At 35.4% G+C, this 14,324-nt stretch overlaps 1 protein-coding gene across 11 annotated transcripts in view; it reads right to left on the bottom strand.

The window, feature by feature from the left end:
* The window catches only part of LOC133516039 (protein lap4), a 102,517-nt gene that overhangs the window by 65,191 nt on the left and 23,002 nt on the right, over positions 1 to 14,324 (bottom strand). For 10 of the 11 annotated variants that reach the window (XM_061848735.1, XM_061848737.1, XM_061848734.1 and 7 more), the window contains exons 3-9: positions 13,217 to 13,385; positions 6,591 to 6,711; positions 6,204 to 6,496; positions 5,862 to 6,107; positions 5,210 to 5,379; positions 3,314 to 3,403; positions 2,008 to 2,114 (exon numbers count right to left, since the gene is read on the bottom strand). In XM_061848735.1, the coding sequence (XP_061704719.1) occupies positions 2,008 to 2,114; positions 3,314 to 3,403; positions 5,210 to 5,379; positions 5,862 to 6,107; positions 6,204 to 6,496; positions 6,591 to 6,711; positions 13,217 to 13,385 (1,196 nt within the window). The remainder of the gene's footprint in view (positions 1 to 2,007; positions 2,115 to 3,313; positions 3,404 to 5,209; positions 5,380 to 5,861; positions 6,108 to 6,203; positions 6,497 to 6,590; positions 6,712 to 13,216; positions 13,386 to 14,324) is intronic. The other variant, XM_061848730.1, reaches the window with a different exon arrangement.

Raw genomic sequence — 14,324 nt, 5'->3', positions numbered from 1 at the left:
TAAACAAAAATATTAAACTATAGATGTCGGTATTTTAAAAGTAAAACTCATTTAGGCTACTTGATTGGTATGAATAAGTGGCATAATTTAAAAAAAGCTATAACTCCCTAGGGATAGTTTTTTTTTTACAATCCATAAGTCCCGCGGGAACAAAATAGGCCTTTGTCCTTCAGTACACCTGCATGAAATAAGTTCTTTATCGAGCAAGTGTGATGAAAAATATATCCTTTCGGAAATCAGGGATGAGTAACAATAATCTTAAAATATGTTTATTGTTGAATTGTGATTTGTTCAGGGCATTTTTGGGTAACTGTTGAAATCTAGTAGCAACTAATGTCATCAAGGCAGGTGATATAATACCATCTTCATCTGTCAACTAAGACAGTCGTAAGGTCCACGCATGGCCAGTTAGTGTTTGTGTTACGCTTTTTCGATACTGAGAAGACGATTACTAAATGAGAAAACAGAAATGCAAATATCACAAACCTTAGATAATGGCACAGCAGATTGTACTTACCTGTACAATCGTGTACCCGTACCTGACTTAAATTTGAATACCTAAATTCTGCAATGAAATTCAATTTGGTGCCCATAGAACGAGATGAAGATAATGAAAAATAATATAAAGACCTTTATTATCTAACCCTCGCCTATTTTGTATTAGGTCAGGTTATACTCGTAGATATACAAAGATATCCATAGCCTTACTTTCATTTTAATTTATTTACATTTAATTTCATGAGTAATTAATTATTCAACTTAAAGTTATATCATAATTCCAACAGTTGTTATAATAAATTGCGACAACGGCTATCCTAAGGGTATACAATTGTATTCTTCCATATAACCTAAGAGTCACGCTTGCAGCAGTCTTTTGCTCATTTATGACCGCTATTTATACAAACCTACTTTTCATAAATAAGAAAAAATATTTTTTTGTCTCTTAAACGCCAATACATTTGGCTTTGTGCTAGAGATCAGATTGAACAGACACCCAAAAATATGTTGGCAAAGACTTTTTACTGTGCATATTGTCAATAATTTTAACTAACGCTTGCGTTTGTGTATCAGAGTCAAAGGAGAATGTTTTAAAGATGAAAGGTTATGTTTCAATTAAATAGTTGGAGATAATTTCACTTATAACATTTCGACCTATTTTTGGGCAATCTGTAACATAAACATTTTCAAAGTATATTTTTTCATCCATAAAATCCCAACAAAAAAATGTCAGAGAGAAACATTTGCATAAAAATTGTTTAAGGTAACATGTGACACGTGGAGTTATTATATCGGACGATTAGCATTCTGATCATCATAAAGTTACCATTTTATGGATGCCGCGAGAGGCGAAGTGGTAAAGAAAATAAAACTTAATATACTCCAAACAAGGATAATTTATTGCACATATATGGATATCAAACTATATTTAAAATAATAATAAAATTGTTAAACAAAATGTAAAATTTTCCACAACCAGTCAACGTTTAAGTGACAATTCTAAAGCATGTTATACTTAATTAACGAAACATTTAACATACATAATATATACCCTACAAACTCATGCACAGTTGTGCCGGTATATACACAACCTAAATTACATTTGCGCCCTATAGCCGTACCATGAGTGTACACTTGACGTTTACGTTAGCGAATGCGTAACTCTCTCTATCGCAACAATACATCTGTGCGAGCGTGGTGGACTGCGATCAAGTTAACGCAGTCGCTAACGTATACGTCATATGTTAACTCATGGTAGCCGTGCTATTCTAAAGCTACTAATAACGAGCTTATTGCTATATAAGCCCTGTGCCGTGTACATCTCTGTGAGACGTTATTTCTGAACCAAGAGCGTAAATCTACGCATTTCTTTCTGATCGTGACGCCTACATTGTGGAAGCATAGAGGTAGATCATAGCGGAGCGATTTGTAAGCGTGTGTGCTTTTGAGAAATTTACGCGTCCACCGGCTGCCGGTCACCGTCACCAAGTAACAACAGCAAATGCTCACCTCTCTCGCTTCGGAGACGTCATCCGTGAACTTAACGGAGTGCGTGCGGGAAGCCTCCTTCTCTTCCCAATCTTCGCTGTCGGAGTCCCGCTCGCGCATACTTGTGTCTGGGAGAAATAAAAGATCTTAGCATATTTGGATATATGTTAAAAATAAAGTATACTTAATCAAATATTTTTAGATTTAGATACTATTAACAATATCGGAATACTAAGACGCGTTAAATAATTATGCTCAGTATAGATGGCGCTGTACGGCGGCATACGTTTTATGGATGTCAACTGGATTGTCAAATGTCAGCGTCAGCAATTAAATGTGTTATTGAATCCAATAAATATGTACATACCTACCGTAAAACATAAATCGATTTCTTTTTGACTCAACATCTCGAAAAATATACTCAAAAATCGCGCCTTCTTAAGTCGAAATTTTAGACTTCAAATACACTTCATATCTCGAACTTCTTGTTAAGTCGAAGTTTTTTGGATTTCCCTTGACATTCGAGATATCGAGATGCCGCTGTACTTGATTTCTCGAGTCGGTCACTGTTACTCGTACTTAACTAGACGACTATTTGTGTCTGTACTTTTACACGCAGCACACTCTACTTATAGTTACTCATCTGGTTATTAAACATACATGTAAAATGTCACAACATATAACAAAACAAAAGCGCTTTGGAAACATGAAAGCGAACTGTACCTTGAAAATACGAGATACCATTTAAAGCAGAAACGTCAATGAAGTTGACAATCAAACCCCAAAGTTGGCGTAAATGAACATACTGACATGCAATTATATGGGGTCTGTAAGTTTTAAACTAATTATAATAGACATACAGGTGGCCCCAAAAATATGTTGACAACGGATTTTTAGGAATATTTTTCTTACTTACACGTATTTTACAAATGTAATTAAAAATTAAAACTACAAGCGTTTAACTAAAACTAATATAACTAAAAATATTCCATAATAAATAAATAAACAACGTTTTTTTGGGCCGCCTGTATAGTGTATGTCATACCCTTATTTGATTCATTTACACCTTCGTAATTTTATCTGTATGTATACTTATGGACAAGAAGAGTTGTTTATTTATATTTGATTGGTATAATAGAAAGGGGTGCTGTGCTTGTGCAAGAATATATTCATATTTGTACAATTGTGCATATAACGAAGCAGATATTAACAAGAGCTTTACATTTTTACAGTAATGCCCTAAGTCCTGGCGGTGTAGTTAAATCTATATTTTGTACAATTAGTATACAAAATTAGTTTACGTTGAGATATTTTTGATGATCCTCACCTCTGTCCGCGTCTAGTTCCTGCGATTGTGAATTAAATCTGTGATTCCTGAACCAGTGTCCACTGCCGACCTCTGATGTGTGATCCAGCTCTATTTATGGTGTGACAAGTGTCAAAAGGACATTTAGTATTTACACAGCAAAAACGAAAAACACAACATAGTCCCAGAAGCAATCTGCAATTTAGTAGCTTTTAATTTCCGATGAACATAAATTGTACAGTTTAAAAAACAATATGTACGGTTTGTTTTTAAACTTATGCGTTTAATTGACTACAGCTATTAAATTAAAACATCCGATTGCGAGTTTTTGTCAATAGATTTTAGACTTGGGTGTCTATTGTTTACCATGTTTTAAGTCATAATATATTGTTTGTCCGCATGTTCGTTAGTCATAATTTGGTTTTTCTCAGAAACGCGTAACTTTTCAGGATTGCCATAAAACAAACCTAACTTATCCTATCTATAGGATAACCTAAGGAAATTCCTGAAAAGTTAACGGTTTCAGAGTTATGACTAATGATAATATGACTATCATTACATTATGACTTTCAATAATTATGTCAAACAAAGGGATCCGTTTAGACTTTCTTTTAAATAGGTCAAATAATTGCAGATTGTCACTGACACAGGCAGAATTAAACGGAAGCACAAAAGCATATGCAAAAACAACATTTAAACATATGCTTACCGTCACATTATGCAAAAATAACCATTCAGCAAAACAACATTAAGATTAGAATAGAATGCGCGGTTTCTTGAAGATCATGACCTACCATGTTTTCTTCGTTGCAGGTGGCAGTTGTCATCTCAGTTTAGTTGTTTAGGGTTATTAATTAATAACGTTATAAATGTTGTTGTATATATATTAAGATGACAGCTATCGCCCACATAAAGTTACAATGAAAACATCGTAGTTAGAATTTAGAATAATACCGCCAAGATAATTCACTTTTGTCGACTTCACTACGCTCGTGATTCAATTATGGAATCTTTCGCTTGCTTGGGATCAATATTGCACGAGCGGTTAAACAACAACTTTGCCCATTGTCAAACAAATAACTTATTTGTATGTAACCACCATTGGTTTTTGTATATGAAGCCATAAGGAATTGATTAGGCATATTATTATGTTTGTTTGAATTATCCTGACGATACAAAATTGTTTTATTTAAAAAAAGTAAAATTAAAATTGGGATTTGTATTTAAGTTTAATGGTAACCAATACGGCACATGACCTTCCGAAATAAATGGTATTTATCGTTTTGTGTTTTTTTTTTCTGGAATGAGACAATACTATACTATGTGTGCACACATATTGAATATTGAAGTTGTATGATGTCCTCAATTTTAATTTCACTACGGTAATGAAAACCACTAAAATGGCGTGCAATTGTAGGTAAACGTGATGGAAGCTACATAGGTGCTTAAATAAAAATGTGAACTTAACATCTAGTGAAATGCGACACACGACACCGAAAGCGATAAAAAACGAATTAGATCGTCGCAGTGATAAACTTATCCGCAAGAATAAATGACCGAGTTCATGGTCGCTAAATACCAAGTGACATTTTAAATGTAATACAAAAACAGGATTTCCATTTAATTTTATTACGAACTTGTCAACGCGGTCGGTCGGAATAAGGAAAGCCGACGCCGTATAATGGAAACCGCCTAGAGAGGAGAAGTGTTTATGTATTACAATGCTATGCTAAATGTAATCGGGCCAGCCGTATTACATTTAGCAAGTCACCTGGCATTAAATATGGACCGAGGTACGCTAAAACCTAATAAAATTCTTAGAACTGTTTTAAAACATGTGAATGATTATTCTTTTAGAATTGGGCAAACAGTAAATTATAGAAAGTAAATTGTTGTTTGTGATCAATATAATCTTACCAGGTTGTTGTGTGTAACTAAGTTGCGGCAATAAGAAGCACGTGAGGACCTTCTCCCCCGTGGCCTCGTCATTGTCAGTCTGGAAGGTGAGCAGCGGCTGCGCCTGGTTCTCTGACAGCCACACAGCCTTCAACTCCAAATTCACTAAGTCATACGGTAAGTACTGCAACCTGCAAAATGTAAAAAAGTGTCTTATTTTAAATACTCAGGTTGCCTAATCTAAGCCGATACATATATGCTTCGACCGAGAAACGTCAACCGATTTTGGGATAAAGTGGACGGACAAAGTTGATAAAACAATGTTCGATAAACGAGAATTGCTTTGGTTTATCAATATCTGTGAAGAAATATTTGTCAAAAGGTACGGCAGACTCTTATGGATACATTTAGACCCACAGGAGTCTTTTGTAAAATTGCCCGCTATTTGCATCTACTCGAGAGCAGGTTTAGCCACCTTCATCTGATGGATGATGGAGCCTAAGCAAGGGCAGTTTTTTGATTTGTTAAGGTATCGGGTGACGTGCGGCACCAAGCTGATGATTCTCTGATAAGCTATGACCGTGGCAATAAAATACATTTTATTGAGATGGCCGCCGAACTTTAATCTAAGTAGGTAAAAATAAAGTACCAGTAGGTAGATATTTTTCCTTACCTATTCCCACTAACATCCAACACATGTAACGATTTACAGTTACCTAATTCATTAGGTAATTTCGTTAATTTGTTATCTCTTAAGCTCAACACGCCCAGCAACGTCATGTTGCCAATCTCTAATGGTATTTCTGCTAAGGAATTTCTATCTACATTCAGTACAGTTAATTCTTTGAGATTCCCCATAGATTTAGGCAGCTCCGTCAGGAAGTTCTCCGTTAAAATAAGTTCTTGTAGATTTGTACACCTGGAACATAAGATAGAGAATAACGGATTAGTTATAAATAGTGTAAAATAAACGAACAGAATCGTCATAATATAAGTAAACATTTTATCCACTAACCTTCCTACATTTTCATTTAACGTATGTAATCTATTTTGGTCCAATTTTAGTATAGCTAACTTGGATAATTCTCCGGTACCGTCTGGTATCGTTTCTAGCATGTTTTGTGAGAGATGCAAATCTGTTAGAGAACAGAGCCCGCCGATGGCTTCTGGAAGTTTCTCTAGTTTATTTTCGCTGACGTCTAGACAAATAAGAGCCTTCAAGTTGCCTATTTCTGGCGGCAAATATTGTAATTTGTTATGGTCCAACCACAATTCTTCCAACGCAGGCAGCTCTCCGATAAACCCAGGCTGAAAAGTCACAGGAAAATATGTTAACTTATCTTAACACATACTGTATCGATATTACTCACAGATAAGAATATTGAAATCAAAGGTTTCTTACCAGTTCTTCAATTTCATTATCTCCTAAATCTAACCTCTCAAGCTTGGTTAGATTTTTTAAGGACTCGGGTAAAGATTTCAGTAGATTTTCTCTCAATTCCAGCGACTGAAGGGAGATCAAACTGAAAATGAAAATACAAAAGGCTAAGTACAAATCACTATCTTGTTAACGAAAGGCGTATGCATTATCAATGTTAAATAAATTCAATGTCTGCCAGCATATTACCATAATGATATGACATAATAGTTTGATGAGACAAGTCAGCGAGGTGGAAACACAATGGAATTGCTGACATTAGGTGTCATTTGGACTTCCACTGCACTGTACCGGTACTCAGTCAACTTTGATTCTAAATAAAACGCTACTCTAAGAGTTCGTTGAATTATCCACAAACTTACAATAGTTATTCATATATTATAAATTAAGAGTAAAGTACGTTATATTCTAGTATTGAAGTAAAAAACCATTAACATCATGTTTTGGGTAGTGTAGGCAAAGCATATCCAAAAGTAGGTAAAGGAAATAGCAAAGCTACATCATGTATCTAGAAAATAAGAACGCATGACAAATTTGTGACAATCCAGAACCAATCAGCATTAAGTTCAAATGCTTCAAAATTCTCCACGCAAAAAGGAATTTTAGTTACTGTGATGTCCATGATAAGCGCGTGTTATTATGATCTGGACAGTAAAGGACAACGATCAATAATATTAAACGGACTAAAAATAGTTATTTGTGCAACAAGAGAGGAAAGTTAGTTTTTCTTCACTCGTGATTCAATTATAGAATCTTTCGCATACTCGGGACTCAAAATCACGAGATGTAAAATAACTTTGCTCTCCTGTCACACATACAACTTTACACCTCAGTAGTGAGAACATATTAAAGGTTAAAAAAAATCAACATCAAGTAAAATCTGTATACCTGTATTCATGGCCTTCACTAAATAAAAAAGCTACTTTGTCTCACTCCCTGGAGTGAGGAAAGTCGAAATTTGTACACGAAAGTAGGCTTGTTCGAGCTGCTGAGGTGAAAAATATATTGGAAAGTGTACCTATTTATTGTCTGATAATTTATTTCTTCGCATAGTTTTTCAAAACGAAGAAAATAATATTTCTATCAGTAAAGAATGTAGGCTTATGCAACATAAATCCTATTACAGTAGTATAATTAAATCAGAACCAGTTATACGACGTCTTAAAATATATGCTTGCAGTGTCTGTATACTTAAACGGTACAGCTAGCCGTGATATAACGCGTTTCACGTACTATACTACAAATATCGTGAAACTGTTCGCATAAACAACACGTTACTGATAAGAGGTGTTAAACGCATTTCTAGGTTTGTCGGAAACAATCAAGTAGGCCGAGGACGTTTATATGGGTTTCAAGCAATAAGATGAATTTCCGACTTTGTTTAGAATATTTTTAACAAAAATATATTTGCCTAAATACGAGTTTATATACCTATACAGGGCGTTCCAAGACTTATGGGACATCAGGGAAAATACCTTAAATATCGTAGATAGGATATTTTGCTGAAAGAAGACTTTATTTTATTTTTAAAAGTAAGTAATATTGCATTCAAAGAATTTCTAAAAAAAAAATTAAAATTGCTTACTTTTTCTGGGAATTAAACCGAATCTTGAAATTTTAATCAAAAATTTTACTGTATTCATTTCTTTTGCGATATCATATTTCTGATATGACTTATTTTTATGCATTCTTTCGATTGGCATCATAAAAATACAGGATGTTTTTAGGGTTCCGTACCCAAAGGGTCAAACGGGACCCTATTACTGAGACTTCGCTGTCCGTCCGTCCGTCTGTCCCCAGGCTGTATCTCATGAACCGTGATGTATTTCTGTTGCCGCTATAACAACAAATACTAAAAACAGAATAAAATAAATATTTAAAGGGGGCTCCCATACAAAAAACATATTTTTTTTGCCGTTTTTATAAATAATGGTACGGAACCCTTCGTGCGCGAGTCCGACTCGCACTTGCCCGGTTTTTTTTTTCACATTTAAGTCGGTTCTATTTCCAGACAAAGTAACTTTTTTTTTCAATCTTTCATTTTTCAATTCAGTATTACTCAGTTTTGAAAATAAAATAAAAGTCTCCTTTTAGCAAAATATCGTATGTCTTAATATTTAAGGTACTTTCCCTTGATGTCCCATAGTCTTGGTACGCCCTGTATATTTCTTAATAAGGTAAACTATGCTATTTAAAACTGGATTATCAATTTATCTTAATCATTTACATAAACAGTTTCAGTAGCCCATTTAAGGTGTTGTAGGTTTAGAAAGCGAAGTTTCTGAAAATTATACCGCTTTTTAGATCATAATACGGTTGCCACTTTATCTTTCGCTTGATAGAAAAAATTAAAATTCAAAAACATGATATCCGCGGTCCCGAGCACGCACATCCATCTCGCTCGCTCTTACTCCCAGGGCCTTATTGCTACATTATAACATTTTAGTTGACATTGTCATTGACCAAATCTGTACTTCAATGAAAGTGCGTATTATGAGCACCAATTGTTTAAATGTTTGCCGACTAACAATATTTATTTTAACGCTCAATATTTAGAACCTTGAAACTGCATTCCTAGGCAGATGTCGTAGTTTGTGCCTCCGTTAGTCTCTGAACCGCAAGTACGACAACCTAGCGTGATTCATCCACAGACGTCATTCCAATGCGTTTGTACATTTACACTTGGTTATTCCATTACGATCATTAGAAACCTGTGGCAACTAATGTTTCAATTACTAAATGCTTCAAGATTTACCAGAGAAACGAAATGTTTTTACACTTTTTACTCGTCAATGACAGCACTTACTTAATTCAAGTATGTCGTGCATCTTTTTTATCAGTTCTATAACTATTCATTATCAATTTAAAAATACATATTATAACAGTCTCAGTCTCTTGATAAATATACAATACAAAAAATACATTATTTACTTTTTTGAATGACGTCGACAGCTCACACAAATAGGCGCTTTTGTTTACGTCTTACCGGACCGCAATAGCCACACTAGAACGGTTTATTGGCATTTGAAATCTAGGTTTATTAGAATCATAATAAGACTGGTTTTAAGAGGCAAGTGGAGTGGCCATTTCTCCATATAAACGTACTCGACTCTTTCCTCCAATGGTGACCCTAGGCAATGATTTTTTCAACACAGATAAATATTATCATACATGTCAGAAGAGTCCGCCAACTAAAAGTTGCATTATGGAGCGCGCGATCCTCGGGATCTCCCTGCGAGGCAGAATTCGGAATGAGGACATTCGCCAATGCACGAAAGGGTCAGCCATATCTGTCGCAGTGATGACGATCGATGGGGCCAGCGAGTATTGTTCTCGAGACCTCAACTGGGAAACCGAAATGACGGAAAACCACGACCCAGATAATCGGACGATATTAAAAAGACGGCAGGGTCGACCTTGCATAGAACCGCCGCATACAACATGGAAATTCATGCAAGAGGTATCTCATCAAAAACATTTTCATGTAAAATGTTGGCAAGACGAAACCATAAGGCGCGCACTGTCTAAAAGTTATCGGACCTCTTGTAGAGCCAAGCTTCTAACTCCACAAGCCCTAACTTCACAAACTCTACACCTTAATCAAAATATATGGCTTGGCCGTTTCGGTACCGCCACATGTAAGGTGAATAATTAATTCACTATTCATTATTTTTTTATTATACATTACTTCTTGTAGTTCAAGCCTTATTGTTTCGTCTTGGCAACATTTTACAGAATACACTTTATTTTGTAAGTTGCTTATGAAAATCTTCTATCCCCTAATTTAAAGGGGTGTATACTATGATTCATACTAATTAAATACATTATTTATAACATAATAATACATTGGGCCTATTTAACTACACTTTGTTTAATTACGACATCGACATAAAAGTCAGGGCTATGAACGCTAGGTTTTTACTATTTGAAGGGAAAACTTTTTGCGATAACTCAAAAACAGCTTAACTGATCATGTCCGCTATAGTTTTCATTTAATGTCTTTCTTAAGCTCTACTTCCACGATTTTTTTCATATTTTTTGGACCTATGGTTCAAAAGTTAGAGGGGGGGGGGACACATTTTTCTCTCGGAGCGATTATCTCCGAACATATTCACTTTATCAAAAAATTATTGTTGAAGACCCCTATTAGTTTAGACCTTTCCAACGATACCCCACACTGTAGGGTTGAAGCAAAAAAAAATGTTGACCCCCACTTTACGTCTAGGGGAGGTACCCTAAAAAAAATTAAATTTTTAGATTTTGTTGTACGACGTTGTCGGCTTTATTGATTTATATATCCATGCCAAATTTCAGCTTTCTAGCACTAACGACCACGGAGCAAAGCCTCGGACAGACAGACAGACAGACGGACATGGCGAAACTATAAGTGTTCCTAGTTGACTACGGAACCCTAAAAAGCGCTACGACTTTTTAAAAACTCCCTTTTCTGAACCTACTGCACCTTTCATGACTGCTCGGAGCAGTCGTGAGCCGATCGCCTCCGAACAATTGAGTGAAATATTATACCACTAGCATTACATTACTACGGTTCTCAAGAAAAAAAAATATCGCGGTAGCACAAACACCCTGAAAGATTTCTTTAAGTATTCATTTCGACATGTGGAATCTTTCAATGAGGTCAGATGCTTGTTGCCACTTGCCGGCCCGACAGATACCGTTTCGAGAACCCTTACCTTTTCACCACGGGTAGAAAAGTTCAGAGGAAGTGTCTCATTTGTGAGACTGCATTACGGCCTGAATGTGCATGTGAAGACTTTCCAAATGTATATGTGAGATATGTATTTGTAAATAATATGGGTCCATGTCTCCACGTACATTCGGTTATTTGTAATACCTGTCTACAATGTCTACATTCTCTGTTGTATATTTTTACATTTTTGTTTTCATATTTCCCTATTAAAATGTGCGTGCAGGGATTTGACTACCATTTGGTTTTTATAAATACTAGTAAACCGATAGTGAAGATAAATACCTAGAGATATACTTAAGGAGCAATATTATTAGTCATTTAAAGCGTGACCAATCGACATTGACGGTGACAGAAAACATGAACGTACAGGATCACCTTTCATGACAAGATAACCGCGTTAATGTTAGACATAATTCTATGAAACCACATACCTTAATAATACAGAAAAGGCCGTTGAAATGAGTAAGTCTTTAAGATAATGTTCTAATTGTCTCTATTGTTTACGATAAAGCTGCTGACTGAGCTCTCGGTTGGATAAGCAAGTATTACAAAATAAAGACCACTGACCTCATTTGTCAGACTAGAAAATTCGTTAACTGAAATTCAGTTAACAAACTATAATAAATACAAAGACAGGTTAGCGAAAGAAATGTAGTTTTGAAAGTTATAGTTTCAGAGTAGAGTTAGTTACCACGAAGAGAAAACGTATAAACAGTGATGAATCACACAAAACGGAATGCTTTGTTATTTCAGGGATAATACGTGGTGATTAATATAATAGGCATACAAGTGAATTTACCGTAGTGTTTGTATAGCCACCTATCAAGCTCGCTCGACCGCTCCAAAACTTTCCCGTTCAAACTTTCGCTTTCGCATGCACATACCTACTTAGGTACTTGCGTTTATATATATAGGCCCAGGCAATCGCATACAAATGCCGTTGTACACATTTTTCAACCAGACAATCACTTTCAAAGCCACAAGTTAACCGATATAAATTGCTTTGATCTCTAAGTGATCCAAGAGCCATTACGAGATGAACTCGGAAAAAGATTTGGCTTTTTTACCGTCGCGTCATTATGTCATTTACTAAAGAAACCATTTGCTATAGCGTGATCGTAAGCGATTGTACCTCTGCTATTATATTGAATTATATTTTATTGCATAGATAGAGTATCGACAATATCATTGATGCAAGAATTCCCCCAGCGTCAAATAAAGGATATGATAGTGGAAACCCTCTAAACTCCTTAAAATTAACCCAAAATACAAGATGCAAGACTCTGACAGCAAATGTAATACGTTGATACTTGTTTACGTTGGTATTTGCTATGCTAGTAGAATGTATATTTATAGCAAATAGATTATTTATCTTTGGCTTTAATTCTTTTAATGGACTACTTTTAGGTTTTCGTTATTACTAATTGCTTAGATGATTATCCTTTTAGGTAATTATTTATGACATTTTCAGCCAGGAAGTAGGTACATAGCAGCTACTATTGTGGTCGTTGCTCGTTAAGAAGAAAGCGGACCACCGCTTCTCCATACAAACATTACAAACGTAGTCCTCATTTTCCTCCCTGGATATTGACATTATAGAAACTATTTTTACACAATTTAATGTATATTAATCATAGCTATACTTAGTTGTATTTGCTCATTAATAATAAATAAAAAAGAAAATAATCTCTTTGCGGTAGCGCTTTGGACCTTATTTACAATCGATAATGAGCGGTCAATAGTTACAACGAATACTCGCCTAATTCAGGGTCAGCAATGAGCATGTAACACCTTAGTTGCCTCACTGAGAATAAACCATGCATCGGGTCTATTACAGTATCAACAAACTATAGCAAAAAATCTAGCGGGCGCTTCTCACCTGCCAAAATCACTGGGTAGACTGGTGAGCGACATGTCGTTGAGTCCCAGCACGGTAAGGGCGCGGAGCTGGCTGAAGCCGGCCGGTAGCCGCGGGATCGGGTTGCTGCTGAAGTCCGCGATCTGCAGCGCCCGCAGCTTCTTGATGTCCTCGGGAATGTCGGGAATATCTGGGGAAACAATGGCAATTAACAAGTGGGAACATTATAAACTAAATTGCCGAATAAATGTTTAGTATTAAGCCTGCATACTAAACAATTATTCGTTTATGTTTGTTTATTTGACAATTCTATCAGCGCCGCAATGGAGACCTTCGTAAAATTATAAGTATAATAAAGTGGAATGTAGGCCAAAATAGAATTACTGTTAAATAACGTCTGTTTTATATAGGGTTGTGTGCCTTTCTTATACGTACTCTAGTGCAATAAAACAAGTCGTTTTGTATAGAATTTCCATACAAAGTCACTCTGGTTTCATTTTCCTCGATTAAAGTTATTCTGCAATAAAATAAATATGAATACAAGATTTGTAACTGACTCGTCAGGCAGGTTCAAAACCATGGCCTGAAAGTGATGACTATAAAAGGTACTGATCGCGAAACCATCTCTGCATACGAAATGCTTTTGACTGGACGATTATGGTAATCGAAGGCTGACGTATTCGGCAGTTGGACAAGAGACCAGCTTTACTTTTATATTATTTTATTAATTCATTATACAAACGAAAGAAGCTCGAAATGTTATTTTACAATTTGCCTGAGATTAAGTTTTCGCATTACTTAATTCGTTTTTAAAAGAAGCGAAGAGCAATTTGCTCGCTAAAGAAAATATTTGGTCATTTCTTAGCTTCATAAAATAAACTTAGTAGAATATTTATCAGACCGTCTGTTCTTTACGATAACGCTAACAAAGTCTGTTAAACGTTAAGAGCTAGTCCAAGGGCTAAAACTAAATTTAATTCACAAGATTATGTATTTACGTCGTGAATATTTACGGAGTTAATTATTAAGCCATGTATGGAATGTATTCAAACAATATATATATATTTTTTAAGATCGAACCGCCATTGATTTTTCTAATGAGCTTTCCTACCTCTATAATATCTACAAT

This window comes from Cydia pomonella, chromosome 3 (assembly GCF_033807575.1).
Source record: "Cydia pomonella isolate Wapato2018A chromosome 3, ilCydPomo1, whole genome shotgun sequence".
Taxonomy (NCBI): Eukaryota; Metazoa; Arthropoda; class Insecta; order Lepidoptera; family Tortricidae; genus Cydia; species Cydia pomonella.
Note: the sequence above shows the minus strand (reverse complement) of the source record. Positions and strands in the feature narration are given on the sequence as shown.